General features: G+C 55.8%; 9 protein-coding genes across 9 annotated transcripts; 5 read left to right on the top strand and 4 right to left on the bottom strand.

Annotated features, from left to right (window-relative positions):
• Window positions 1-602: 602 nt before the first annotated feature.
• J4E78_007581 (uncharacterized protein) lies at window positions 603-4,569 on the top strand (the record flags this gene model as incomplete). The annotated part of the gene is made up of 4 exons (XM_049368186.1): window positions 603-1,578; window positions 1,623-1,694; window positions 1,741-1,959; window positions 2,006-4,569. 4 exons carry the CDS (start codon window positions 603-605, stop codon window positions 4,567-4,569), a joined length of 3,831 nt encoding a protein of 1,276 aa, XP_049219840.1.
• Window positions 4,570-6,179: 1,610 nt separating this feature from the next.
• TIF32 (eukaryotic translation initiation factor 3 subunit A) lies at window positions 6,180-9,612 on the bottom strand (the record flags this gene model as incomplete). Its single annotated transcript, XM_049368187.1, has 4 exons — window positions 6,180-6,819; window positions 6,868-9,239; window positions 9,291-9,519; window positions 9,575-9,612. 4 exons carry the CDS (start codon window positions 9,610-9,612, stop codon window positions 6,180-6,182), a joined length of 3,279 nt encoding a protein of 1,092 aa, XP_049219841.1.
• Window positions 9,613-10,352: 740 nt separating this feature from the next.
• GNG1 (Guanine nucleotide-binding protein subunit gamma) lies at window positions 10,353-10,757 on the top strand (the record flags this gene model as incomplete). The annotated part of the gene is made up of 3 exons (XM_049368188.1): window positions 10,353-10,522; window positions 10,583-10,643; window positions 10,695-10,757. The coding sequence occupies 3 exons, from the start codon at window positions 10,353-10,355 to the stop codon at window positions 10,755-10,757; spliced, it is 294 nt and encodes a 97-aa protein (XP_049219842.1).
• An 867-nt stretch (window positions 10,758-11,624) lies between these two features.
• On the top strand, window positions 11,625-14,241 carry J4E78_007584 (uncharacterized protein; the record flags this gene model as incomplete). Its single annotated transcript, XM_049368189.1, has 4 exons — window positions 11,625-11,630; window positions 11,947-12,648; window positions 12,696-13,695; window positions 13,745-14,241. 4 exons carry the CDS (start codon window positions 11,625-11,627, stop codon window positions 14,239-14,241), a joined length of 2,205 nt encoding a protein of 734 aa, XP_049219843.1.
• Window positions 14,242-15,067: 826 nt separating this feature from the next.
• Window positions 15,068-19,863, bottom strand: J4E78_007585 (uncharacterized protein; the record flags this gene model as incomplete). The annotated part of the gene is made up of 3 exons (XM_049368190.1): window positions 15,068-17,600; window positions 17,647-17,945; window positions 17,995-19,863. 3 exons carry the CDS (start codon window positions 19,861-19,863, stop codon window positions 15,068-15,070), a joined length of 4,701 nt encoding a protein of 1,566 aa, XP_049219844.1.
• A 450-nt stretch (window positions 19,864-20,313) lies between these two features.
• On the top strand, window positions 20,314-22,259 carry J4E78_007586 (uncharacterized protein; the record flags this gene model as incomplete). The annotated part of the gene is made up of 10 exons (XM_049368191.1): window positions 20,314-20,350; window positions 20,448-20,530; window positions 20,582-20,598; window positions 20,716-20,813; window positions 20,864-20,880; window positions 20,931-21,016; window positions 21,400-21,506; window positions 21,562-21,639; window positions 21,780-22,006; window positions 22,077-22,259. The coding sequence occupies 10 exons, from the start codon at window positions 20,314-20,316 to the stop codon at window positions 22,257-22,259; spliced, it is 933 nt and encodes a 310-aa protein (XP_049219845.1).
• Window positions 22,260-22,523: 264 nt separating this feature from the next.
• J4E78_007587 (uncharacterized protein) lies at window positions 22,524-23,824 on the bottom strand (the record flags this gene model as incomplete). The annotated part of the gene is made up of 3 exons (XM_049368192.1): window positions 22,524-23,097; window positions 23,163-23,294; window positions 23,418-23,824. The coding sequence occupies 3 exons, from the start codon at window positions 23,822-23,824 to the stop codon at window positions 22,524-22,526; spliced, it is 1,113 nt and encodes a 370-aa protein (XP_049219846.1).
• A 455-nt stretch (window positions 23,825-24,279) lies between these two features.
• On the bottom strand, window positions 24,280-25,480 carry J4E78_007588 (uncharacterized protein; the record flags this gene model as incomplete). Its single annotated transcript, XM_049368193.1, has 2 exons — window positions 24,280-25,243; window positions 25,296-25,480. 2 exons carry the CDS (start codon window positions 25,478-25,480, stop codon window positions 24,280-24,282), a joined length of 1,149 nt encoding a protein of 382 aa, XP_049219847.1.
• Window positions 25,481-25,780: 300 nt separating this feature from the next.
• Window positions 25,781-26,633, top strand: J4E78_007589 (uncharacterized protein; the record flags this gene model as incomplete). Its single annotated transcript, XM_049368194.1, has 2 exons — window positions 25,781-25,859; window positions 25,909-26,633. The coding sequence occupies 2 exons, from the start codon at window positions 25,781-25,783 to the stop codon at window positions 26,631-26,633; spliced, it is 804 nt and encodes a 267-aa protein (XP_049219848.1).
• Window positions 26,634-26,700: the final 67 nt, after the last annotated feature.

Genomic DNA, 26,700 nt, shown 5'->3' on the forward strand with positions numbered 1-26,700 from the left:
GACATCGGGCAGCCCCCCGCCATGGAGCAGCAGAGGATAGATTACATGGCGTGTTGTATGTGTATGGGCCATGGAGAAGGCGCCCCTGTCGCCGTCACACGTCCCAAAGCGCATTAGAGGCAGCCCTGTGCGTTCATCCCTCGTTAGGACCTAGGTGTGGCCCAAATGCCCATGCCCATGCCCATGCCCATGCCTATGCCTATGCCCATGCATGCCGCTGCACTGCACACAACCTCACAGACTGTCGACCTCGTCCTCTGCACCGCTCCGCCCGCCGTCTGCAGTGCCTCGATTCCCGTCTGCGTCTGCATCCCGCCATTGTTTAGCGCTGACCGGCGGAACCACAGTCGACGCCGGATCCCTAGCACCTTCGCAGCGACGAGTGCGGACCAGGCTCTCACGGCAGGGGTTCACGCACCACCCTCTCACGACGCCGAATTCCGAGTACGCCCTCACCGCGGGCTCCTTTGCTCCAGCCCTCTGCCTTCACCTGCTCTGGAAGCATCTCTCTCTGCTCCCGCCCACGGCCCTAGCCCCCGAGCCGCCGCCGCCCCTCCGCGAGCACCGCCATTGCCATAGCCAGTGAGCGCCCACTAAAGTTTATGAGCGACCGCCGCCACAACAACCCACAATATCTCTACCTCCAACATCCCCAGCTCATTCATTCCGACCCTCGCCGGATTAAACCCTCCTCGCCCGCCCTCGCTGCCCCCGCCTACTCCCCCCTGCCGCTCCCTCGACACCCACTGCACCCGCACATCCACTACGCCCACGTGCCGCCCCAGCTGCTGCTGCACCCCTTCCTGCAGCTCGCGCGTATCGACGAAGTGCATCCATCCGCCTCGCACACGCCCTTCCCCGCCGTAATTGTGTCTCCCCACTCGCTGAGCCCGCCGCCCCAGCGGGACTCAGGCCGCACCCTCTCCAAGAAGCCTCCCGTCAAGACGGCCCAGGCGCACAACAATACCACAGATGGGAATAAGGCTACACAGCGTAGCGTGCCCACCAGCGCGCCCACGATGACATCAAACCGTCTGCCAAATATGTCGAGCAAACGGGAAGAGGCGGGCGCCCAGACGCGCGCCCAGCGCCCGTCCATCGTCTCGCAGCACTCCAACTCCGTCCCCTCGACGCCCCTGCAGGTCGCCCGCAAATACACAACGCGCTCACGCTCCCCGTCGCCAAACGGCGGACTGGGCAGCCATTCGCCACGCTCCGTCTCGTCCGAAGCAAACGGCACCATGCCCACGCTGAGACCCGCGCGCCCATTCAAGTGCAGATTCGAGACCAACGTCGGTATGCTGGGCCGGAGACGCATGCCCTACCAATCAGACGAGATACTCGAAAGAACCAAAGAGGAGCCCAAGAAGAGTCTGGATCCCCACGAGGATGACAAGTTGAGCGGAGACATGCGAGAGCTATACGACCGGTTAGAGCCGAAACAGGAAGACACCCACATCCGAGAACGCTTCATAAAGAAGATGCAGGGCATACTCGAAACCGAGTTCCCAGGCACCAAGATCATGGTCCACGTCTTTGGCTCCTCTGGCAACATGTTGTGGACTTCCGAAAGCGATGGTATGTTCCAACCCGCATCAAAAGGCCCGCACTAACATGGACAGTCGACATTTGCATTCAAACGCCCATGAAAAGGCTCGAAGAAATGCACCCCCTGGCTGAGGCCTTGGACAAACGTACGTTGCTACCATGATTCAGCTTGACTTAGACTAATCTCCCTAGACGGCATGGAACGTGTGGTATGCATACCAGCAGCCAAAGTGCGGATTGTAAAAGTTTGGGACCCTGAGCTGCAAATCTCCTGCGACATCAATGTGAACAACGTCGCAGCAATCGAGAATACGCGCATGATCAAGACATACATCCAGCTCGACGATCGTGTTCGGCCGCTCGCTATGATAATCAAGCACTGGACAAAGCGCCGGATCCTCAACGATGCTGGTCAGTCTGTCGCATACCCGTCTCCTCCTAATCTAACATCGCTCAGGCATTGGTGGCACAATTAGCTCGTATACATGGATATGCTTGATCCTCAATTTCCTCCAGACCCGGGACCCACCGGTCCTCCCTACCCTGCATGACCTTCCCGATCGAGCGTTAGACGAGACAACCGGCCAGCCTTCATTATCGAGTTTCGCCGACGACGTCGACAGATTGAGAGGCTACGGAGATGACAATAAGGAAAGCTTGGGCCAGTTGCTATTCCATTTCTTCCGTCTCTATGGTCACGAAATCGACTATGAGAAAGAAACGATATCAGTACGTCAAGGCAAACGGATACCAAGAGAGGAGAAGGGGTGGCATCCTGGCGGTGGCCAGAAGGAAGGTGTCAATCGCCTCTGTGTAGAGGAGCCTTTCAATACCGATCGAAACCTTGGAAATTCCGCGGACGATTATGCATGGCGGGGCATACACCTGGAGCTCCGCCGCGCTTTCGACCTCCTTGCAGATGGCCAGCAGCTTGACAAAGCTTGCGAGCAATTTGAGTATCCGCCAGAAGAGAAGTCTAACGCGATCTTCAAGAAGCCGCGATCCCAGAAAGCCATCATTACCTCCAGCGTTCCGAACCGGAACGGACGAGGTGGCCTGAATTCGAGAGGAGGTAGAGGCGGCTTCAACCTAAAAGGCCAGCATGGAGGCAGTAGGCGATCTTCCGGCAGCTCCAACTACGGTCAGGGTCGACCACCGTTTCTGCATAGTCCACCTATTCCAGCGAGCGCTGGTCCAGAATACTTCAGCTTTCCCCGAGGAATTCATGACCAGCTACATGACCAGCTGTATCAACAGTACCAGATGTTGGAAATGCAATCGAACTCTCTACGTGCTCAGCTTGCTGCTCAGCAACACGCTCAGCAAGCACATCAAGTGCGAGCCGCGCAGATGCACGCTCACGCCGTTGCCCAAGCACAAGCGCAGGGCAGAGCGTCTAACAGCACAAATGGATCGCCGCAGAAGTCGCCCTATGTGAATGGTCGACAAAGTCCTCGTTTGGCTGAGCGTGGGATACCGCCAAGCGCTCTTCCCCAGGGCTTCCTATACCATTATCCTGGCTTTTTTACTGCTCCCCAATCGGATCCCATTGGCTCCCAAGATGGGTCTCGAACCAATCCTTCTTCGCCATCTTTGAGCAACAGCATACCTGGTGTACACCGAGGAGTGCATCGCGCTTCGAATGCGAGCGAAACAAGTTCCCTTCGTTCGCATTCGCAGCCTCCTCGCAGTGCGGGACAACAGCCTATCATCGTGGGATATCCACCTGTACCCCAACTCGTTGATTCTGGAAGCTTTGCTGGCTATCCTATCGCACGATCTTCGCAGGATCTCTTGAGGCCGCAGATGACGTCGGATATTCCCACAAAACCAAATCTATCACAGCCTGAGTCGATTCCATCTTCCGACACCAGTTCGCCTAAGGAGTATGTTGGCTATTATGTAGAGCCACAGGCACGCCCGCGACAAGAGTACTCTGTCCCATTGATTCCGTCATTTAGCGAACTGGCTCAGCGTCGCCGACGCGTATCGCCAGAGATCACGCAGCCGCTCCTGAACACTGCGTTACGTCGAGTGACACGGTCTCCTTCTCCGCTCGGACATATGCGAAGCTACTCTACTGGCGTGAGTCAGCCGAATGAGGTGGCCACCCCTGAGCTGCGGAAATCACGTATCGACTCCGTCCGTCCACCTGTCGACAACGGTCCAGTCATTGTCAATGGCTCATTTCCAAGCCAGCCTCGTCACAGGAGCGACACGGTCGAAACTGTACCACCGGATATGCCATCTCAAGCTTCACTTGGGCTCTACGCAAATGACCAGGCCATACATCAGATCCAGCAACTCCAAGCACGTCAGCAACTGGTTCTCCAAGAGATGGAGAGACAGAAAGCAGTGCAAAACATGGGGCCTCCCATTGTTAATGGCTCCATGAATGGCAACCCACCGATGGAGACAAACGGCTTGACCCTCCCTGGCGAAGGCCAGCCATCATTTCCCACGTTTAGTGAAGGCTGGGTGAATTACGAGACCACAAATGGCCATCAAAGCGACCGTAGCGACGACATCTCACCAACTCGCACTGTTCCTCACCAGTGGGGTACCCCGACTTACACTAACGGTCTGCCTCCTCTGGAAACTTCAAACGCGCAGCGAGCACACCCTCAAGAGATCAAATCTGCAACCATACCACTGCTGTCTCCCGTATTTGAGACGCGTACGCCTTCCCCTACCGCCAATAGGTCGCCTGAGTCGAGCAAGCTTGTCAATGGTAACAACGGTCACAAGTCGCAGGCGAAGTCAAACAATCAGCAACATCGGCGTGCGTCGCTCACAGGTGCACCAAATGGTAACACCAAGGAGAACCGCAACGGGCAGCAGCAGAAGAGCATTTCAAGCAACGAGAGGATGAACAAGTCGAACGCAGCGGGGAACAGTCCCAACTCTTGGCAACAACAGCAACCCCGTAAGAAGGGAAAGAACAAGAAGCCAAGGGCGTCGGACCAGAAGGCATCGGGGGAGCCACTGCCCGTCAATGCTGCGGATCGCAAGGGTGGCTAGATGTTTGCATTTGCCATTGATGCGGAATTACCCACATTGCTATCCGATGGCTACCCACCATGTGCTTTTGGATAGTTGGAATACATCACAAAATTGTGCTTGAACATCGAGCAACGCAGGATCCGCTTGTAAGCTATATTGTGGGTTGGCAGAGCAGGCCAAGCTTTACGATGCGACCAGGAGCATGCAAAAGGCGAGACGCCATAGGAACAAAAAGGAAAAAAACGCAGGAAAACACCCATCGGTCGTTTTACTCACCGAAAACATGTCGCTGACTTTCCTGTCATAATCAGCGGCACGAACCACGCGCTCGCGCAAAGCGCTCTGTGCTTCTTCCCATTTGCTCGGCGTTATTGCTCTTGCTACGCGCGACACGTGCATGTTATCGCATCACCTTGGAGTTCTGTTTTCTTTGTACCTGTTTTCTTTGTTCCATCAGCGGCGCGGCGGTGTTCTCGGTTCAAACGGAATATCTCGGTACGCCACCAAAGCGTTGTTTTGTTCCCCTCTTTTCGGTCTCCTCTTGGCTCGCCAGTGTGCGGAACTCGAACCATGGGCTGGCTCATTTGCGATGTTTGTTACTGGTTAACCAAATGGACATTGAAAGGAATTGAGTTATGTATAGATAAAAGATGAGCGGATTTGACCCTATTGGCTTGGCTTGTACAAGGCTGGGGCTCTCTGGGATGAGGTAGCGAAATGATAAGTTTACAAAGTCAATTCTTGACATCATGTGAGTCGTCTTGTGACGTGTGGGGTTAGAGGAGGGATAATATAGAGGGCAAGATGGCTTCGATGTTGACTTTGCGGCCTATAACGATGGTTGGTGATGGTCTAGTACTACGTTTTCGCCCCACCCCAAACATTACAACTGTCTCTGCGCGTTCGCTGCGAGAGTTATGATGCTCTCAGCCCTCATACAGATGACAGTATACATACACATCCAAATTCGCATCTCGGCGGGCGCTAGCTGTAGGAACAGGCATTGACATTGTTCACCGTTTCTATTCACTTCTAGCTTCCTCAGTCCATGTCGTTACACATTCTCGACGGAATGTTCTGCCGCTCTACGGTAGAAGCAAGCACAAATATTGAACACATCAATATCAAATAAAGTTATGTATCCTTGCGCAATCGAGGACATTTTACAGGTCGGGGAAGTGTATATCGTGTTCTGTGGATGGTGAATATGCTGCATGTCTGCCGTGTGTGTAGGGTCGTTCTTGAGATGGAATTGATCAATGCCAGGTGTAGAGATGATTGCAGATGGACATATGTGGATGAGTAGTGTCGTTGCTGAGGTTGACACGCAGGATCCAAGCTAACGTCTAGAGGGTGGCCTCTCGAATAGGAACATACCTTGCTGATGGCATAACCACTCAACACACATGTCATGAGCAAACAAGACGCGGACCCAAACTCTGGAACAATCGGAAATGCATTTATGAAGAAGACTACATACCGTAGGCGCAGGTTCCTTACCGCCCAGCTCTAAGAAGAAGCACAAACTCCCCTACGCTATCATGTCCTTCCTATACCCGCAGTTGATCATGTCGTCAATCGTAGGAAGCGTAGAGAGGAAACGAACGCCTTGCTTTTAATGTCGTACTTTACTGCCTGTCCCTCAAATGACGAGGGACGTACTTCCCACCAGCCGGTGCTTGCGCAGGAGGCCTAGACTCACGCTCGCCGTCACCCTCACGGGCTGGTGCACTGCTGCGGACACCAGGGGCGACATAGCCACCGGCGTTGGCAGGCGATGCCTTCCTGTCCGAACCCCATCGGTCTCCTCCGCGAGCAGCCTCGAATCGGCCACCAGTAACAGGAGACTCGGTGCGCTCAGGACGCTCGGCACGGGCAGGAGGCGCGCGACCGCTGCCGCTAGCCTCACGCTCGCGCCATCCACCCCCAGGAGCGCCTCCCTGGCGGAGTGCTGGTGGGACGTACCCGCTCCTCTTGGGGGCTTCGGTCTCAGGAGCTGGTGAAGCAGCTGCCGGTGCGGGCGCTGGAGATGAGCTGGCAGGGGGAGGAGTCTGTCCCGCGGCCTTCATGGCCTCACGCTCTCGCCAGCTGGGCTTGCCGCCAGGAAGGGCGATCTTTGGTGGGCCAGAAGCCGAAGAAGACTCCGCAGCTGGCTCGCGAGAGAACGTTCGGTCCGGAACAGCACGGGCGGCACCGGCACCAGCTTTCCGCTTGGCCATGGCCTCTTCCTCGCGCTGAGCTTGAAGACGCGCTTGCTCCATAGCGGCACTGCAAATTGTTAGTGTATGGTTATGGAGATCCACGGGTACTACTGACGCTCGCTCTTCTTCCCTCTGTGCCTTAATCTCCGCCAATCTCGCGCGCTTCTCCTCATCAGCTTTGGCCTTGGCCTCCGCTTCCTCCCGCTCGCGCTCTTCCTCCTCTCGCTGGCGACGTTCGGCCTCCTCGCGTTCCTTCTTCTCCCTAGCGATACGCTCCTTGACCTCCTTGACACGTGCGGCCTTCTTGCTCTCGAGCTCCTTCTGTGCAATCTTCTGTCGCTTCTCGAACTCAGCCTTGCGTTGTTCCTTGACGGTCTTGACGAAGGTTTGGTATGGGGAAACCAGCCTTGACAGACGATGCTTGAGTTCGACGTCTGCCTTGTGCCTCTCTTCTGACTCTTTCAGTTCCTCAGCCTTGGCCTTCTCATATGCTGCGAGATCTTCTTCCTGCTGCTTCTCGTAGTCAGTCTTGAGATGCTTAATCTCTTCCTTGCGGTAGGCTCGCTCCAAATGATCGATACGCTTGCCGGCAATGCGGAGTTGCTCGCCGAGCTGGCTCTTCTCCCTCTCAAGAGCTTGAAGCTTCAAGAAGCGTATTCTCTGGGAATCGAGATCGTCAAGATCCTCAGGAAGCTCAATGTCGACCTTGGTAGTCGCCTTGAGCTCTTTGATTTGCTTCTCCATCTCCTCACGTTGGATGCGCTTCTGTTCAGCTTTGATGCGCTGTTCAGCACGTTGCTTCTGCTCTTCGGCCAGGCGTCGAGCTTCCTCATCCTTGATCTGTTGTTGGCGAATGAGCCTCTTGGTCTGCTCTTCATTCTCCTTGGCCTGTTGAGCCTTGAGCGCAGCCTCCTTCTTTTGGGAGATGATGTCGCGGCGGGTGAGTATCTCTTGATGCTCCTTCTCGGCGCCTTCCTTGGCTCGTGCAAGAGCGGCCTCCTTATTGCGCTGCCGTTCCGAGTTGAACGAAGGATCGACGTATTGGCAAGTGACAAAGAGTGATTTAGCGAGACGAGTGAGCTGAGATCGGACAATCTCAGCTGGGGTGCTCTGCAGACGCTGAACAGAGCGAGACTCAGTTTCGGCTGATCCGGCACCTGAACCGGGGTGCATAGCTTTAGCCGAGGAGAAGACGTCAGAATCGAAGGTGAGCACACCAGTGGCATGGTCGGTGCGGATGGCAAGGTCTCCCTTCTTGCATCCGTTCATGATAAACTTCTCAATAGTACCGGCGCTGACGTGGAACGGCTCTGGGAACTGGGCGAGGCCAAGCACAAACTTGATCTCAACAGAATCGTAGACTTGAGACAGTTGCTGGAACAGGCGGGTAAGGATGACCTGCTGGAGCGGGCCAACGTACTTTTCCATCCCCTCATCAGCACCAATCTGAGACAAGATTGGGGATATCTTCTTGCAAATAGAGAGGGGATGGAAATCGACCTCGAGGATATTGTAAAGATCGCGAATTTCAGGGCGGGCACGCTTGAGCAGACCCTTGCTGAGAGCGTCCTTGAAGAGAATGGCACGGGTGGGGGCCTGGGACATGCCGAGTAAGTTGGTGAGGCGTGAATTCTTGTTCTTCCTTGCCTCGTCAACGTCAACGAGAGCACCGCGGGAGCGGGAAGTGCTGATGACAGGGATGGCGAGAGCAGAGAGGAGTACAAAAGAAGCAGCCTTGGTCATGTCGGCTTCCGTGACAGCAGGGTTATCCTTCTTGGGGCTCTGGCCAGATGCAACGGCTGCAGCGGACTGGCGAAGGAGGTTGTAGTATCGACTGTAAGCGGCAGCGTGGAAGAGGTAGTTCTCGCTGACCAAGAAGATGCGGGTAAGCTTCTCGAAGTAGTTGGCCATCATGATGTTCTTGGCTGGGCGCTTGCTCAAGCTGAGCAGTGTGTGGATGTCCTCGACGCTGCGGAAGGCCTCCTGCCACAGCTCAAGCTCAACGGCCACGTTCAGCTGCTGGAAGCGGGTGTCTAGATGGCGCTGTAGGGTGTCTGGATCAGACAGGTTGATGGCGTGCATCTGAGAGGAGAACTTGGCGGCATTCTGCAAATGGTTGCGGAGCAGCTCACAGAGACGACGGAACTCGGTCTTGCGGGCGTACTTGGAGCAGAACTGGAAGGCCTGGTGGGCGGTCGACTGGTACATGAGCTCGAGGCGGGCGTTGTTCTTGAAGATGTCCAGGACGGTTCGGTAGGTCTCCCACAGGAACTTGAGCCATGGTGTTACAATGGCACGGTCGGTGCGGTCGCGCGATTGCTCGCCAGAGACGGTGGAGAGGAGGATCGACTCGGGCGTCTCGGTGGCCTCTAGATCGTCGACGTTCTTGTCGTCAGAGGGCTCGAGCGAGGACTGAACCTCGTCTGCCTTGGCCTGGGCCTCTGTGACCTTTTGCTCGGCGAGTTCGATGAAGCGCTTGAAGACAGTCTATGGCGGGTTAGTGCCAGCCGACGACAACGCCTTGGGCGGGTGTCCTACCTCGATGGTGCCAACGTTGGTGTTCTGGGCGGTGTTCTTGTACTGGTAGAGACCGTCCTTGGCCAGCTTGCCCTTGCGTAGGTCGACACAGAGCTCGACAAAGAGGATCATGACAGGCTCGAGCGAGGCGATGGGGCTGTTGCGGGTGCGCTTCGAGGTGACATGTTCGTGGAGTAGCTGGAGGGCAGCCTGCTGCTGCTCGACTCCGATGAGTTCTTGGGCACGTTTCCTGGAGCGTGTCAGTGGTGGTGCGGCCTAGAGGGCTTGTTCGAGGCGGGGCGCACAGTGTGTTCTCCGGCTTGGAGTGCGGTGGAGGCGCCATGCTGGGCAAGTTGAGGTCGCGGATCCAACTGCACGAGTCGGATGGGCTTTATAGCAGGCAGGCGACGCAGCGGAGGGCTTGGGGTTGAGATATGGGTGGGCGGGTCTCACACGGCGACGGAGTCAGGTCTGCAAAATGGTTGTGGTAGGCCTTAGTAAGCGAGCGGGCGAGGTATTCCCAGGCGCCGGCAGGTTCGCGCCCGACTCCCCGCAGATGCACGCGGCTGCCAGACGTCGGAGGCGCGCTGGGGCGTCTGAGTGAATCACGGCTACGGTGCGGTCGCAGGCAGTCACTCTGTCGCATGCAACGCGCACCTCGAGTCACGGGATTCCTCTTGGGTCGACGACACGATGGCGAGAGATTGGCTGTGGCGGCGGGCGAGGACAAAGCGCTCGTTAAACCCAATATGGCGCTATACCGCAAGCGTTGGGGCCCGACGAACAGACCCATCAAGGGGAGGGCCCTCATCTTCCAACCACCTCTCCTGGTTCCCGTGCTTCACCTGTCGCCCATCTCAGCAACTCGTCGTCAACGCCCTCGCAGCAGCCTTGCTCTCGCGCTGATACTCGGCGGCAGGCTCACCCGGCTGGCCGTCCTTCGCTCCTTACTCTCCCTTCACCAGCTCACCCTGTCCGCGCCGCACGCCCGACACGCCCAAGTCACGTCGCACCACGACGCACCCCCCATAATATCATCAACCCCAACGCCCCTCGCACCCCCATAATACTCACACGCGCCCCATGCCCGTCATGATGGCTCAAGCACCCTACGAGATACGGACGGGCGGCGACGGCAAGAGCAAGAAGCAGAGCATGGCCGAGCTCAAGCTGCGACGTCTGACCGAACTCAACCAGCGCCTGCGCGAGGACCTCGAGCGCCGCAGGATACCCGTATCGGAAGCCGCGTTAGAGTACGTTTAGGACCAAGTCGCCGTGCCCCGACGAACAAGACGGCTAACAGGCACCCGCAGTCTCATTGCATTCACGGATAAAGAACCCAAAGATTGGATGGTACCGTCACGATGGGGAACGGTCAGTACTCGCGCGCAAGCTGTTCCGCTCACTCGACTAACGCATGCCCAGATTGACAAGCGCGACGACCCCTACGCGCCACAACAGAGCAACGGCTGCTGCATCGTAATGTAAACGACGAAGAAGATGCAGGTGGTCATGTCCTTTACCGGCGTTCTGCGGGGCCCTTTTACGGCAGAGCCTGTTTTCTTTTACCCTTTAGGAGGAAGTTGATTAATACCCAAGGACCCGGAGTGGCCCAGTCTCGCGCAGTCGTCCTGGGAGCGAGGCCACCAGACGGGCCATGTACTTTTCAGCAATGTGTAAATTACTCGGATGCGGAGCTCGCTGCAGTTGATGTTTGCAGCGCAGCGGGGATTTCTGCATTTTCTTTTGGTCGGTCACGGCGGCTTTTTAGGTTCTACAATCACGAGACAAAAGCACTCTCATAATTCACTGTCGTCGTCTTTGACATTCCCACATGTGACCAGTGCTTGCCATAGCCAGCCTCGACATGTCGCCGTAGAAACGAGGCCATCTGGACAGGCGGGAACTTGCTGGAAGGGGTAGGTGGCTACATGCTAGGGCAAACGAGATTAACAAGGCGCATCGACATGGCGCGCTCCACCGGCAAACAACCGTAGTCAGTCGCGCTACAGCCCAATCAGCCTGCCGTAAAACAAACATGGCTTCGCCCAACCAGACGCCTTCACGTGCAGCTGCAGGACGAGGCAGCCCGAGTCTGCCGTTCGCTCGACCAGCTGGCTGGCGCAGCCATGTCCAATGTACCATGCACTGGCATGGGACGCAAGTCAACAAGGAACGAATGCAAAGGGCAGCTGTCCTCGCCTACGCCTCCCCCGGTGGAGTGCGGGACCGGCACTATTGGCCGACTAGTCTTGTATGCAATCCATGGCTGCAGCTTCGCAGACCCTGAAGCGCGGCCCAGCAGTCGAATCAAGTGAATGACGAGGGCATTGCGCAGTAGCTGTTCTCTTGTCTATGTATGTGTGTGGTGTGCATCCCACGCGCGCGAGTCAAGTCATCTGTGAGCCGCTGGTCAACACCATGCACCCAACTCGACGACCGGGCCAAGGCTGAATGTCATGTGGGCTAGTTGCTGGGTGCTGGCACGGCACCTGATAATAGGCTGAGGACGCGAGGCCAGGTTTTGCAAGCCGCAGTGGGCTATAGCCCGCGCTGCATTCGACGTGCGCGGGCGAACTGCCCCCCCAGCCCAGTCTTATCAAATCACCGTGGGGGCCTACCACCCGGCCTCTTCTCGTGCAGTGCCTCGTCCTGACCCCGACGACACTCTCTTCAGTATCCGCTGGAGAGAGCGACGCCCGAGTCGCAGCCCGCTGCACCCTCGCCAGACGCGAACTTGAGCCGACGCACATGCGAAGCAGACGCAGCAACCCGGTCCCAATCCCGCGCAGCCCCACCCGCCCATCTTCGCAACGCCAATTTTCTCTCTCCCCTCCGCCCAGGGTCCCGCGCCGACGATATGAACAGCTCGACTGCGCAGTCGTGGAGTGCTGCCGAGCACTTCCAAATGGACCCGCCCGCTGAAGACTTTGCCGGCGCTGAATTCATCGACTTCGACAATCTTGACCTGCACTTCAGCATCGATGGGTACAATCACGAAGGACCCGCCTCTAATGGGAACCAACTCGCCGATCTGACCGAGTCGCTCAATGTCCACCATCTCCAGGGCCAGTTTCCCCCGCAACTTCCCCAGGACCACCATCATGGCCCCAACGCCAGACAGCACGCCCAGAATCTGCCTGGCCATGGCTTGTCCCAGTCAGCCAACACTTTCTTCGACTATGGCATGGCCCAGTACAGCCAGGCTGGCACCCCGTCTTTCACCCAGGCCCAGGACCAGATTTACCGCCCACACCAGGGTGTTCCGCCCACGCCAAATAGCATAGAAATGCATGGCGACCCCCATCGCTATCTCCAACAATCAGATCACCACCAGTCGCTGTTCGACCAGAGATACCATATGCGCAAGGACGATGCGGTATGTTGGACTCGGACACTACCACAGAATCTCACTGACCCGTATAGACTTTCACCCCACTAGTTTCGCCTGCTGTGACGCCCCACGATGCGCGCTTCCAGATTCCCGACTTCACAATGCCCGGAGCCTACTTCAGCCCTCTTACATCCCCTGCCTTGAATGCCCAGAGCCAACAGCATGTGCACCACCAGTCGCAGCACACAACGTCCGGGAGCTCGACAGGCCACTCGCCCATCGATGTGGATATGGACATGCTAGGGGAACCTGCCCTGGTGCCACAGGAACAAGGACGCAGGAGTCTACGGAGTACCAACAAAAGGAATGCGCCGCGCACAAACGGCAACGGCCGTGTACGACAGTCCCCTATCGTTAAACCTAACAGGCGGAAAGCAACTGTGTCCTCTCTCATTCCACCCAAGGAGGTGACCGAACTCATGCAGGATGCGCGACTGACACGCCCGTCTGCCAACGGTCTGGATGTGCCAAGGACTCGTGAAAGCTCAGAAACCGATTCTATATCTCCTGAGCCTATGCTGTCGGAGATGCGACCGCCGCCGAAGCCTACTTCTTCAACAGCTTCCCCTGCCATGATGGCCCAGCGTAGCAGCCAGAACGGCACTCCGGCCACTCCTGCATCTCTCATGCGGATACAACCTTCGCCCGATGTCAGTGGCTCCCAAGAAGCACCACCAATGCTGGAAGATCTCACCCTACCAGAGGCATCACTAGACAGACCAGGGCTATCAAGAATCGATACAGCTATCCGGAATGGTGATGGTGACGCCTCTCGTATGTCTGCGCGGAAGACACCCAAGTTGAATCCTCTGAGCACGCCAGGCGCCTCCATGTCAGCCAGACCTAGTCCGATGCTGGACGCCATGTCTACCCCAACGAGTCCAGCCTTCTCTACAACTAATGGCAAGAAGGACCCAAAACTGGCGCGCAACCCCAAGAAGAGGAACAGCGTTAGCTCGAGTCTTGTCAGCCCTGCATTGAGGCCCAAGATCTCACCAAGCATAAAGCCTTTACTACCCGACGGCGGAAGTGGTAAGTACCCCTCAGTATCTGACTTGCTGTCTAATCTAATTTGCAACAGGGGTAACTGACAACACCCACGCCCTTCTCCTAGCATCCAAGTCAAACTACCAGAACATACTTGATGGCACCACCGTCCCCGGAGTCGTCTACCCCACATCACTTTCCACTAACCTCACTTCAAAACGCACATCTCACAAGATCGCCGAGCAAGGCCGCCGAAATCGCATAAATATGGCCCTCCAAGAAATGCAGGCTCTTCTCCCTTCACCGCAGCTTGGTGCTATTCCAGACGCCAAAAGCCCCGATACAAACGCCCAAAACTCCAACAACTCCAAAGCGGCAAAGGTTGAAAGCGCCATCGAATACATCAAGCAGCTGAAACAGGAGGTATCGGAGCGGGACGACTTGATCAGCCGAAAGGACCAAGAGATGGATGCACTGAAAAAAGAGCTCGCTGCGCTGAAGGGGAAAGGATCAGAGGTTTTGACTCCCGAGGCAGCAGCCCAGCTCAAGGCTGAGCCCTCTTCCAGCCCCAACACTGAGAACGAGACTTGACGAGGCACGGTGATGATATGAGTTATCCATCTACCTGATATTGCTCGGCTGAGCATTTGGTAACATCTGCACGCTACGTACGCATCCTGCTTTCTGCACTGCATCAGAAACGACGTAGTCGCCACATGGCAACGTCAGTTCGACGTTTCCATACTGTCGTGACCGTGTTCAGCAACACTCGAGACGGGGCCCATGTTCCACCTTACCGTACATGCTACATTAATTTGGTGGTTATCGGATTCGCGTTGAACTCAAGGGAAAACGTCTAGTCTGGACAAGACGACGTTTGTGACTTGTTCACATGTTAATACCCAAGATCCATACCTTGTGTGTGTTACAATGGCATGCAAATGTCTGTCTGAAAGCAGACAGGATTGTTAGCATACCAATTCGTGTGAAAGCATCATGTACTGGTACAACCAGATGTATCGAATATTTGAACCCAATCAATATGTGTGGTGCATCTTAGAAAAACAGAAAACATCAATGCTTCAAGTCTTTCCAACCTCAACGCCCTACTGTATGGCTGCCACAGCAATGCAAATGGCCAAAAAAAAAATACCCTATATAGTCCCTTAACGCTATATGCAGATGAAAACCGTCCCGCAAAAAACTCCGGTGTAATGCAATGTCATGAGCAGATCATAGCAGTAACCCGGGAAAACGCCTCGCTTCATGCTCTAGAACTGAAAGGTGAAGGTAGTGTGAAGTCCAACAACATAAGAGACAAAAAGCGAACGTGAGAAAACGACATGAACGAAATGAAGGTGTTCTATCCCACGAGAGAACTTGAACATAGAATAAAAGTGGCATGATACTTGTGTACTTACACCTTCCGCGCACCAAAGAGACTTAAGTTGATTGCAGTCTCATTTCCATTCGGGTTACCAGAAGATTCGGCTAGAATTTCCCACCTAGGCTGTACAAAAGGATAGTGCCGTATCTCCCGGTCTTGCCTCATTTGCAGCTTGCCCGGCGCCTGCGCAATCATCTGGCTCTGGCTACTAGATTGGCCTTGACCCGCTGCAGGAGTAGGACGCTGCGAGTAGACGGGCGATGGTTGCATGGCGCGCTGTTGCATTTGCTGCATCTGTTGCATTTGCGACATTTGCTGCAGTGGAGAGGGTGAGGCCTGGCCTGACGGGGTTCTTTGGAGTTGTGCGGGCAGCATCTTGTTCTGCGGGTGCTGGTGGTACTGCTGCTGCGCACGTATCTGTTGAGCCTGTTGAGCCGCTTGCATTTGCTGTTGTCTTTGTTGTTGCTGTTGGAAATAGCGTTGTTGCGGTGTTGCAGAGCCACTCGCAGGTACCTGCGGGCTCTGGTACGGTGATGGCTGATTCTGAAGGGGCGTTGGTGTCGGTGGTTGCGACGAAGCCTGGACCAGAGGGGTGTTGACGGGCTTGGCCAGGACAAGCCAGCCGTCGACGGGAGCCGTTACTCCCAGGATGAAGACACAACGCGCATCGCTTGCAAGCCTTGCTCCTTCCAACCGAGTAACGTGGAACCGAACGTCATCCGTTATGTAATCGGCCAAGAACACAGTGACATCAAAGACATGTTCGGTAATCGTAGGATATAGTTCCAAAGACGGATGCATGAGCAAGGCAGCCATGGAACTCATCAAAGCGGTCTGATGTGGATGTGTAGCCTCGGCCAACATGTCCGGTGCATGAGATACTACCAGACGAAGTAGGGCGTTCAACCAAACATAAATCTCTAGAACAGAGAGTCTGTTGTCTTCAAGAGCTTGACTTATGCCTTTGAACCTCTCGACCAAGGCTTGGAGAAGCGCAATCTGTTCCGTAGATGTCGCGCGCTTGTTGGAAGTCAGATCGATGACAGTGAGATATTTTTGTACCACTGCGGGCGAGACCTTCTCTGGTTCCTCTACTTTGACGGTGGATGTCATACACAGAAAGCTAGAGGCATTCAAGATCTCGCGTTCAGCGTGCTGTCGTATTTGGTCGGTGAGAGCAGCGTCCAAGCTCGCAAGTAGCCCCAGTCCTGAAGGTTGATCCTCTTCCACTGCTGTCTTGATGGCACTCAAGAGAGAAGCAGAAAGTACCTCACCGGAACCTCCCAGCGCGGTTGCACTAGATGAGAACAGCTGCTCGATAGTCGCTTGGCAGATTGGTAAAGACAACTCGCTAGTAAGTGCAAAAACTGCAAGTACCTGCTGTTCAGGGCTCTTGTCGGGCAACCGTAAGTGACCTTTGGGGTCAAGTAGGCTGTCCAACGACGGCTTGAGCAAATGACTCGAGGCATACCTGTTCAACTTTGACAAGCATCCTGGATCGCCGGCAATGCGATGTTTCAGAACATGCAGCATGGGCTTACTGCGTAGGAACTCTGTGACTTGTCCCTGAGCCTTCTGAGAAGTAATGGTTGAAGCAAGCCCAATCACCTCACTAACACATTGCGTAAAGCACCCTTCAGTTTCCAAGCAGAGCTTTCGTTGCTCCAAGCGGTATCGATATGCATCTTGCGGCGAACAAGACTGAACTAGAGCGTCAGACGGCAGAGTGATCATCATGCCTTTGAGAGCAGTTTGGAGGCCACCTTCAGAAGGATTGGTCTTGAATTTTGCGATGCAAGTTCTGAGTGAATCAAGGAAGGACGCCAAAGGAATACAGCCTGAACCAACAAGTGTAGGCAAGGCTACCCGTAGGGTATCAGTCCTTTGAGCCATCAAGCTCAGAAGCAGCCATTCATTCACGACCATGTCGAAGGTCGGCTCATCGAAGCAGCGCAGCCGATGGAACCATGCATGGTGATTGTTCAAGTGGAAAGAGCCCTTGGCTAGATGTTCCTCTAGGTTGCTGACGATCTTCCTCAGTACTCGGCCCATCATCTGTTGATCCATGCTGGTACCACTCGAAAGTATGCGTTCAATCTCGTCATTGGAAGACGATCCTGTTTGCATGACCTCACCCATGTTGTCGGAGGCTGGTGAACAGGCTACAAGAGAGTTCCTTTGGTTCAGTTGGCTCAAATCATAGTTGAGGAGCTGGGGGAGTTGGCCATCAGCTTGTGCTGTACGAGCTAGACTGGCAAGACTAAGCAGTAATTCGCGATCCGGGAGTCGGACAGTTCGTAGAGCGGCATATCTTGTGGCAATTCTAGCAAACAGTGGGTCAAAGGCACCTATTGCACGAAAGGTTCTGGCGTGGTAGTTGATCGTGTCCGCAGCAGAAGCAAGAACACTGGAGTCCAAGGATGTAGTTGCGACGCCGACAATGTCCGCAAGGATAGCAAGGTCTCCGAATCGCTCAAGGTACGATCTTACAGTGTGAAAGTCCCAGGGCGTTAGAAGAGAGACCGCGGCGGTTTCTTCGACTGAGGAGTCCTTCGTGGGTATGCTGTGTAATGTAAGCGAAGTCATGGTTAATTTACGAGAATACTTACTGCGCGCTAACCTCGGCATACTGAGCGACGTGTTGACGCAACCAAATGCCCAGTTCGAGCTTGATCGTCGAACTGAGCTTGTCTAGCTCTTCGTCGTTGAGCTTATTTGTGGTACTGTAGATGCCAAACAAGGTAGGTAAGGTCTGAGATATCATGTGCTCAGCGTAGCCAAGAGCTCGTTGTTCCAATTCGGCGGAGTGTAAGGTTCCACGGAGGAGTGTGCTCCGCAATGTACGGATTTGGTCCGGTAGCCCACTGAGGGGTATCTCGGTGATCAAACGCAACGGCCAGGACTGCGGCTATCGAATAGTTAGAACCAACAGATGGAACTTGTGGGGCATGACTTACTGAAGACAGATCTGTATTGTGACCTGTAGATCCCGTAGCAATAAGCCACTGAAGGTAGCGCCCAGTAGCGAAAGTCTTTGAACGGACCAGTTCAGCAACGATTTTGAAGAGTACATTTGAATCGCCGGTAGCAACCCACGTCATGTCGCGGAGGTGTGAAACTATGCCGTCATATACGTCCGCGCCGAGATGGTTCCATCGACGAAGTAATCGCGTCGCCAGATAGATCCTGTGTGCTCCTGCTCGGTAATAAGTACATGCCCACTGGAGGAGAACACCGATCAAGCGTGGAGCGTCGGCGATTATCTCCATGCAGTCACAGGACAAGTCCTCAATACGCACTGGCTTGCTGTAGTCTACCGAGTCCAGTACCCGATAGACGCGGCCAGCCGGTGTCTGTGAGGCCGAAGGAACTTTCTTCGGCGATCGCAGGAGCCTAGCGTTCCTCAGCTCGAGCCTCCGGATCGCTTGCATGACATGTGCATGATTCTTCCTTTCAGCGAGATTCCGCAAGAGGGGACAATATCTGGCCCACGCAGTCGGAAGCAGCAGGCAAGCAGGTCGTGTGGCGAGCAAGCGGACAATGGTGTTTTCAAGGTATTGCAAAACGGCGATATAAGGTCGCAGATCCTCAAGTCGATAGATTTTGTCGAGCTGGGTGAGCAATGACTCGGCGAGACGTTTGCCGCGGCGTCGACAGCAGGTTACAGCGGTCCAGTAGTGTGATATGGAAACGACCAGCAGCCAGATAAATAGGCGTTCCGAGGGACAGGTATCCAAGCCATTGACTATCCAGTCGAGAAAGTGGTCGTCGTCGAGCAGATGCTCTTTGTAGAGATGGGTCGCAAGCTGGAGGGCGTAGGTGATGCGGGGTTTCCAATCACCCTGGCCAATGGTACTGATGACGCCGTCTATGAATTGCTCGACCGAACTTGTCCAGCCTCTGCCCCATGTCACGGTACCGGCCTGGCCCTTTCTTTTATGCGCACGCAGCTCGTTGATACCTACGCACTTGGCCAGCCACAGGGCTCTCGGCAGAGGAATGTGCTTGTTCAGACATTGTTCGAGCAGCACTTTGCCAGTGAGGCCGTGCGGTATGGTGCGGCTGAGGCGGCGAAGGCCAATGGTTGGGTTGGCCAAGTCGTGCAGCCACTGCTCGCGGGTCGAGTCTCGCAGGGTCAATCGCGGCGGGGGCTTGAAGGTGTTTGGGGTTTGGAGGCGGCCCGTCTGCTGTCGCTTTTCCAGCACGGCGACGAACAGGGTCGACAGGGTGCTGAGGCCCGACTTGTTCTTGAGGTTGTTGATGAGCGAGGGGCGTGCGGTGTTGGACTCGTTCATGATCTGGGGCTTGTTGCTGACGCCTGCCTTGACTAGCGCCTCGGACAGGTTGTCCTCGGGGTTGTTGCCGGTCCATGGAAACAGATCGGCAGCCTTCCCACCGGGAAAATGGACGGGTGGAACGACGACTTCGGGCCCACCGGGTTTGGGCGCGTCCTTGACTCCGGTGCCGCCGGGCAGTATGCGACGCTGGTGCGAAGCGTCTCTCAGGTGCAGGGAGCCCGGGCGTGGGGGCTGGGGCAGGTTGGCGACCGGCTGGTAGGGAAAGGAGTGCAGGGGCAGCTCGGTGCCGTGGGTCGGGATGGTGGTGTAGAAGAGCGGCGGGCGTCCTCGCGGGGGCGGCCTCGCGGCATCGTGGAGGGCAGCGTGTGCCGGTGGACGGTCGTCCTCTAGGGCCGGGTCGATGCAGTCCGGCTGAAGGAGGGTGTGGGCGGGCTTCGAGGGCCGGCGCTGCACCTGGGACCGAGGAGGCAGGGCGCTGCCACGGGTCTGTAGAGATTCGTGAATCCCCGGGCCAGGTCGAGAAGTCATCGCACACACAGCGGCTTCATCGTTGTATCAGGCGCATGCAGTGGGTGGGCCAAGGGAGCGAGCGACGAGGGCTGCGAGGTCAGGAGCCGCGTCGATGGGGCGGCGGCATGTGCGAGCCTCACACGCGGGCAGCAAAGGAGGGACGGCGGTGCGGCTCGGATGGGGCTGATGGGCAGAGCGAGGCGTGTCGAGGGAGCGACGGTTGACGTGATGTCTGAGGTTATCTTGGATTGCGAACAGCGGAGTCGATCACCCGGTAATACGATAGAGCGAGCAGGGATCCACGCTACGACGCACTACGACGGGGGCCAGCGCCATGCCGGCCCAGCAAGACACACAGCCGCCGCTCACGCCGCCCAGTCCGAGTGCTGCACCCTATCCTCCACCACCCATCTCCACCCGCCCACACACCTGCCTACACCTGCCCGACACCTGATCGCCAGCTCCACGATGGCCTCCAGAAAAGACATGCGCCGCGCCGACCTGAGTATGTGATGCCGCACCGCGCCCTCATAGGGGTTCCACGGCTCGACCCGTCTATCCCAACGCCATTGATCACGTGTCTAACGCACCTCCTCCTGCAGTCGTGCCCTATGCCGAGCCAGAGAAGGCCAAGGACGACAACGACATGTCGAGCACGCTCTCGAGCACACTGCCCATGGCTGCTGTAAGTGCTGCTCTCCCAATCCCATGTTGCACGGCTGATATCGTGTCCCAGATCTTCACGCGGAACAAGTAGGCAACACCCAGATGCGCGCAAAGCTCCATGACTGACATCACGCGTGCTGCACAGGATGATCGGCTGGTAGGCTTCCCCATCTTGTGCCACGTTCCCTAATTGACTCGACGCAGGGTTGCTGTAGTATTCGCTATCCAGTCGTGGCTTGCTGAGACCCCCGAGCAGAAGAAGACGTCGACTACACCCGCCTACTTCCAGGTTGGCATGTCTGGTATGTGCCGATTTCCGTTGTGCTTGCTCAGACAGCTAACCAGATCACAGCCATGTCGCTCCTCGTTGTAAGTTCGGCCCTGGCTCCGACAGATCTCGTGTTGATGCTGTGCCACAGACATACTCGTCAATATTCCTCCCCCCACCACCTATCAGGCCGGGCCAAGCATCTGGCACGGAGGCGTTTGCTGCTGCGCCGCCGTCGTAGGCCGCCGTAGGAGAGGTTGGTGCGTAGCCGGTACTCAGGTAGCAACGGTACCGTGTAATTGTATAATTCGACGTCCTCGCCGAGCAAGCGATAATACATGTCAGCTCGCTCGTAATACCCATATCACTTGCACGCCCCATGTGTCCCATGCCACCCTCGTCTTGTCTCATTCGCACCTCCAGCCTCGCATCCGGTACCGAGCCCTGAACGGCAAGCATCACCCTTTTGGCGCGCACAGACCACGGCGGGGCTCGCCTTCCTCTCCCGCCGCATTCCCCACCTCTTTCTCTCAGCCTGCTCGACGCTACAAACCTTGGAACCCTCACTTGCACCCTCCCGAGTTGTCACCACCCCAAAACCACCCCAACTCCACTCCCAGCCCACCCAAGAAATCGCCGCTACCCAAAGCATCCATACCCAACTACCCCCCACCTACACGCGCGCTCACCGACTGTCGTATGTCCATCGAGAACCTCAAGACCTTCGGTAAGTCGTGACCCTCGAGGCGCATACCAGGCAGCTACTGACACGATATTCATAGACCCGTTCGCGGAAGCGGATGAAGATACCGGCCAGGTCAAGCAGACTCAGCAGGACTACATTCATATTCGTATCCAACGTAGGTCCCTCACCGCCCTTGCCCACTGATGCAAAAACCTCACCACGCACCCAACCCATTCGCACACCTCGCTCCTGCCCATAACGGCCCGCATCTGCCATACGCTATTCTTTAGCCGCACCAGGCTAACACGACATTAGAGCGCAATGGCCGCAAGACCTTGACGACTGTCCAAGGTCTCCCCAAGAAATTTGACCAGAAGAAGATCCTCAAGGTGATCAAAAAGAAGTTTGCCTGCAATGGCACCATTGTAAGCGACGCCGAGATGGGCGAAGTCGTCCAACTCCAGGGCGATCAGCGCAAAGACGTCCAGGACTTCTTGACCGACAAGAAGGAGGGACTTGGTCTCGATGCGAAGACGATCAAGGTGAGTCACAGCCCGGCACGATTTAGCATCGAGTCACAGTCTAATCAGAAATCAGGTCCACGGTTTCTAGTCGTCCATGACTACTACCTTGTGCCTCCTCGATATGCCAGCTGCCCTCGTCCGTGGCACGGCTAAAGCGGCACAGCTTTTTGTAAGCTTGCGTCATACGCCTCTATACCAGGATGAAGAGAGGGGCGGAGTACGAGGCTGGTTCGAGCACATGCGCGGCAGTGGAATGCTGGGCGCCGAATGAATGCGTGTACCTGGATTATCGTTATTGCTACTGGCAAGAGCTCAAATGACATGACCACCTTCCTCTACACAGTGGACTTTTTTCATGTAGCATGCTCCACGTGATGTCCGGTTCAGAGTGGAGCGCATATCTGCAGCTTCAGAGCTGGGTTTCCACATCATACATGGCTACGTCTGAAGTTTCTAGGCACAATTACATGCCCTCATGATGTCCATCACATGTACAAATATTGTTACAACGTGTCTATCCCCAGAGCTACCAACACTATACAGCACCACCAGCCTGTACGTTCAGCATCTGCGACCAATACAGCTCTTCTCTCGCAAGCACACTCGGCGTGGACGCCTCGGTGAAGCCCCAGACCTTCCAGTCCTCCTCCGTACCCTTGATGACTCTCTTCTGCAACACCAGATACTCGACTACAGTCTTCTTAACTCCATTATCGATAAACGCCTCGTCGCTCTTGGCGACCGGCTTCTCCGTCTCCCCTTCATCCTCGGATTTTTGCCTCTGTTGACGTGCCTTTTCCGCTCGTTGGCGCGCAGCATCTGGGACCCAGGGTAGCCGAGCAGCAGATATGGGAGACTTGGAAATTTTGGGCGATGTCGGCGTAGACCGTTCGACGGATTGAACGGATACGAGGCGTACAACGACTTGTCTGTACGCTGTGTCTGGTGTCTGCTCGCCCAAGGGCGACGCGCGGTGGCTCATTACGCGCGCGGATTTGAATTCGTGTAGGTTCCATTTCAGGGTCGTCTTGCCGCGGGCGGCGATTCGTTGCTTAAGTTTCTTTACGAGGGGTGGTAGGCATACTTGCTTGAGGGGCGTTACGTTGCCTCTGTTGGTTGGTTTGTGTTAGTGTGTTTGCAAAGTATGTCATATGAATTTTCGGGAGAGACGTACGAGGCGAAGCTTCTGTAGATGTGCTGGTAGTATCTCTTGGCTAGGACTTTGTATTGTGTGTTATGGAAGAGGTCGACGGGTAGATATTTTGTCCAGCCGGACTTCTGGATGCAATCGCGGTAGTAGTATCGTCTAAGGGTTTAGGTTAGTCCTATACGCTTTCAACTTTAATTTCGGATGTGTTGTCCTTCTTCTTCTTCTGCTTCTCCCCTCATGTCCCAGGCCCGGTCCTAACCCGAAGAAAGTCCAACTTACGAGTAGAGACCTGTTGCCTTTTGCTTGACAATCTCCCAGTAATATCTCAGGACCCCTCCGAGGCCGGGCGATTCATTGTACACGTCCAAGAATGGCGCCCTCACGATAGTATTTTGCAGCAGACCAATGTCCTCCGCCATGGCATCTGTGTTGGTTTGCGCTTGCTCAAAGTTGACATTTGGTGAGGGCGAAATTTGGGATCGGGCTGCAGCTATGGCTTGCGCTTTATCTTGTCCGAGTTGTCTGTGCTTTGCTGGGTGTGACGGGGTGCTGGAGAAGGCGCGGCGGGAGGATGGGTGGGTTATGGTGGGTTGGGCGGCGTGCAGGAGGGTTTGGTGGCGGAGGAAGAGACATTGTCGTTGCAGCGCCGGTATCCGTATGCCCCGGAGTGGCATTTGTGAGGACATTGCGGGGGGCTGGCTTATGCTCGGGGCGAGCGTTGGGCGTTCGCGATGAGGATGCTTAATATGTCAAAGTCGATCAATGTTCGGGCGCGAAGTTCGCGCTAGTGAGGTACATGTACGATTGGTCGGGTCGCACCGTGCCCTGCTGAACTTGCACACCCACAAGCAAGTCACAAATTACAAGGACCAATGCAGAGAGTACTAGATGGTTTTCTGGTCAGGAATACTGTTCAAGTGCACTTGGTCGAGTGAAAGCCGAATTCCGTTCTTTATGCGCAAATCTCATGTCGTCATATATTCTTCCATCTTTCTAACATAATACAAGTACATGCTCGGCAGGAGCAGAGTGGTGATACAAGACGCCGTGTATGCGTCGCAAAATCCCAACTTTTCATAACGCCGTTTGTATGCATCCAGTCCTATACATGTTTACACCACCTCTATACCGGCGTTGGTAATCACATGTTACTGCTCTCTCCGAGGAACTTGAGCACACCTTCATATGTTCCAAACATGATGGCGGCACTAGGTACCACACGGAACATGTGAGGAACCAGACCGCCGTAGAGTGCTGCCATACCCTCTTCCTTCCATATTAGTCGAAAACACTGAACGAGGCCAGTGTACTTCTGTCGGCCATCTTCCATTGGTGCTTGCCGCAGACGCGTTCGCACAACCTCATGGGGATATGTGATGAGCGCTGCAACAAATTTGGCAGATCCAGCGGCAGTCAGCTTGCCAGTCCATGCTACAGTCTGGTCCCACACGGTTGGCGGTCTGCCACTAGCAATGACGCGCTCTTCTCTCCGTGCCAATGACAGCTTCATTTGCTCGTAAAGCATCCACTGTAATGTGCTCTCGGTAACGCCCAAGTAGCTTGCAGTCAATCCGCGATATAAGCCACGGACACCCTCCTTCCGTATGGTCTGCATGGTGCAGTCGAATGCGTTCTTGTATTGCCGCCCGCGGCCATCCGAGTGTGTGTTTTTGTCCAGTTGCAGTCGTGTCTTGACCAGCCAGATGGGATTCGTAGCGGTCCCAGTCACGATACCAGCCGCTGCTGCACTACACAGATGTACCCATGCTGCCTCTTGACCATTGTTGAAATGTGTGCTGATCAGACGCTTGCCGTTTCCGTATGCAAAGAAGTTGATTGCGCGTGCGGGGACTACTCCGATGAGATTTGGTCCCAGTCCTTTGAAGAGAGCTCGCCACCCCTCTGCCTTTGGGACCTGCCATAATATCTCTCCAGTTTCCCGTATGTGCAGTAGCGAGCTGCGGCCGAAGGACATGGTCTCGATGGGGGGCAGGCCGCGGGCGGTGCGCATTGCGGCGAGATGCTGCTGGTAGAAGGTGGATTGCAGCCGAGTCTTGAGGACATCGAGCGGGGCTGTCAAGGTTGCTGAGGCCATGCCACCCAGGCTGTGACAATGTTAGTCGTCAAGGTGTGGTCCAGAGTGAACTGTAGTCTTACCCTCCGGCGACAAAATGCGCCCACGATTTTCCAGACTTGACATCTTGTTTAGCTACCGGTGTCCCATCTGGTTGCTTTGGAGGGGTGACTTCTCCCAGCTCTCGCGACGTAGGGGGCAGTGGTTGCAGCGGCTGGGTTGTGGCGTCTCGGAGGCCTCGAGGTCTGGGTGCTTCTTGCAGTGGCATCGAGGCAGGGGAGGCGCGTGGCGATTGGTGGCGGCGTGGGTTGAGGAAGGCGCACGCAAAGTCAAGGGTCGGAGGTTCGGGGCGTCGGCTGCTGTGGTATCATGAGGGGAAGTCGTCGCGCCGGGCAGTGGAGGGTGGTGGCATGTGTTTGCACATGCAGCGGTCCCCAGATTTTTGGAATGGTCATCCAAAGCGGCTAGCGGCTGGCGAGACTACCGCGGCGTCATTCACACCCCAGTGCCATGGATTGCGCTGTGAGCTCATCGAGGCCCCTGGGAAGAGCACACACCCCACGCAGCCATGCGACCAACATCGGCGTGCCTCGCGCCTGGCTTCGTCAAGCGGAGTCTGGACGAGTTCAAGCGCCTCTCCAACTTCGGTGAGCTCTGCAGCTGCATGTGTGCATGCGCCGCCACTGACACGCGCAGCACTCAAGCTCGAGGGCCTGCGCTCCCCGTCCAAGCCCTTTCCGCTTATGCACTTCGACCACGCTGAGGATCTGGAACGATGCAAGCGCATGAGCGACAAAGACATCGGCGGCTTCTCCACCGTCAACTTCGACCACCATCCTGTCTCCCAGACGGAACCCCCCCACGTCCGCTTCCATGGCACCATATCCACACAACTGCCACACAACCAGCCACACATCCAAAGAACGGGCTATGCCGGATGGAGGACACTTGATCGAGGCTCCACCATCTTTGGCAAGTCCCTGTGGGACGTGAGCATGTACAACTTCCTCGCAATCCAGTTCAAGTCGGACGGCCGCAAGTACTTTGTCAACGTGCAGACCGAGTCGATTGTTCCTACAGACATCCACCAGCACCTGCTGCACTCCAAGACACCGGGCGAGTGGGAAACCATTCTAATCAGGTGGAACGAGTTCGTGCGGACGAACCATGGGCAGGTCGTAGAGCCACAGAGGGAGATGTTGACACAGAAGGTGAGGACGGTGGGCATATCCTTGATAGACCGCATACCGGGGCCCTACGATCTGAGCATTAGCAAGATTTGGGCAACAAATGCGACAAACGAGGACGAATTTCTGAACAGCGCTCCTGTGCCGCGTTTGCAGTCAAGTGCAAACGATCTCAAGAAGGTCGCGAGGAAAGACTCAGGATTTGGCCATGCGTCACGGGAAACAGTTGCATAGATGTAGACGTTCATATCCATATCAAACTATGAAATCTTGTTTACAGTCGTGAAATGAAGTCTGTACC

Source organism: Alternaria triticimaculans, assembly GCF_023758025.1.
Source record: "Alternaria triticimaculans strain BMP 0046 chromosome Unknown scaffold_12, whole genome shotgun sequence".
NCBI classification, from domain to species: domain Eukaryota; kingdom Fungi; phylum Ascomycota; class Dothideomycetes; order Pleosporales; family Pleosporaceae; genus Alternaria; species Alternaria triticimaculans.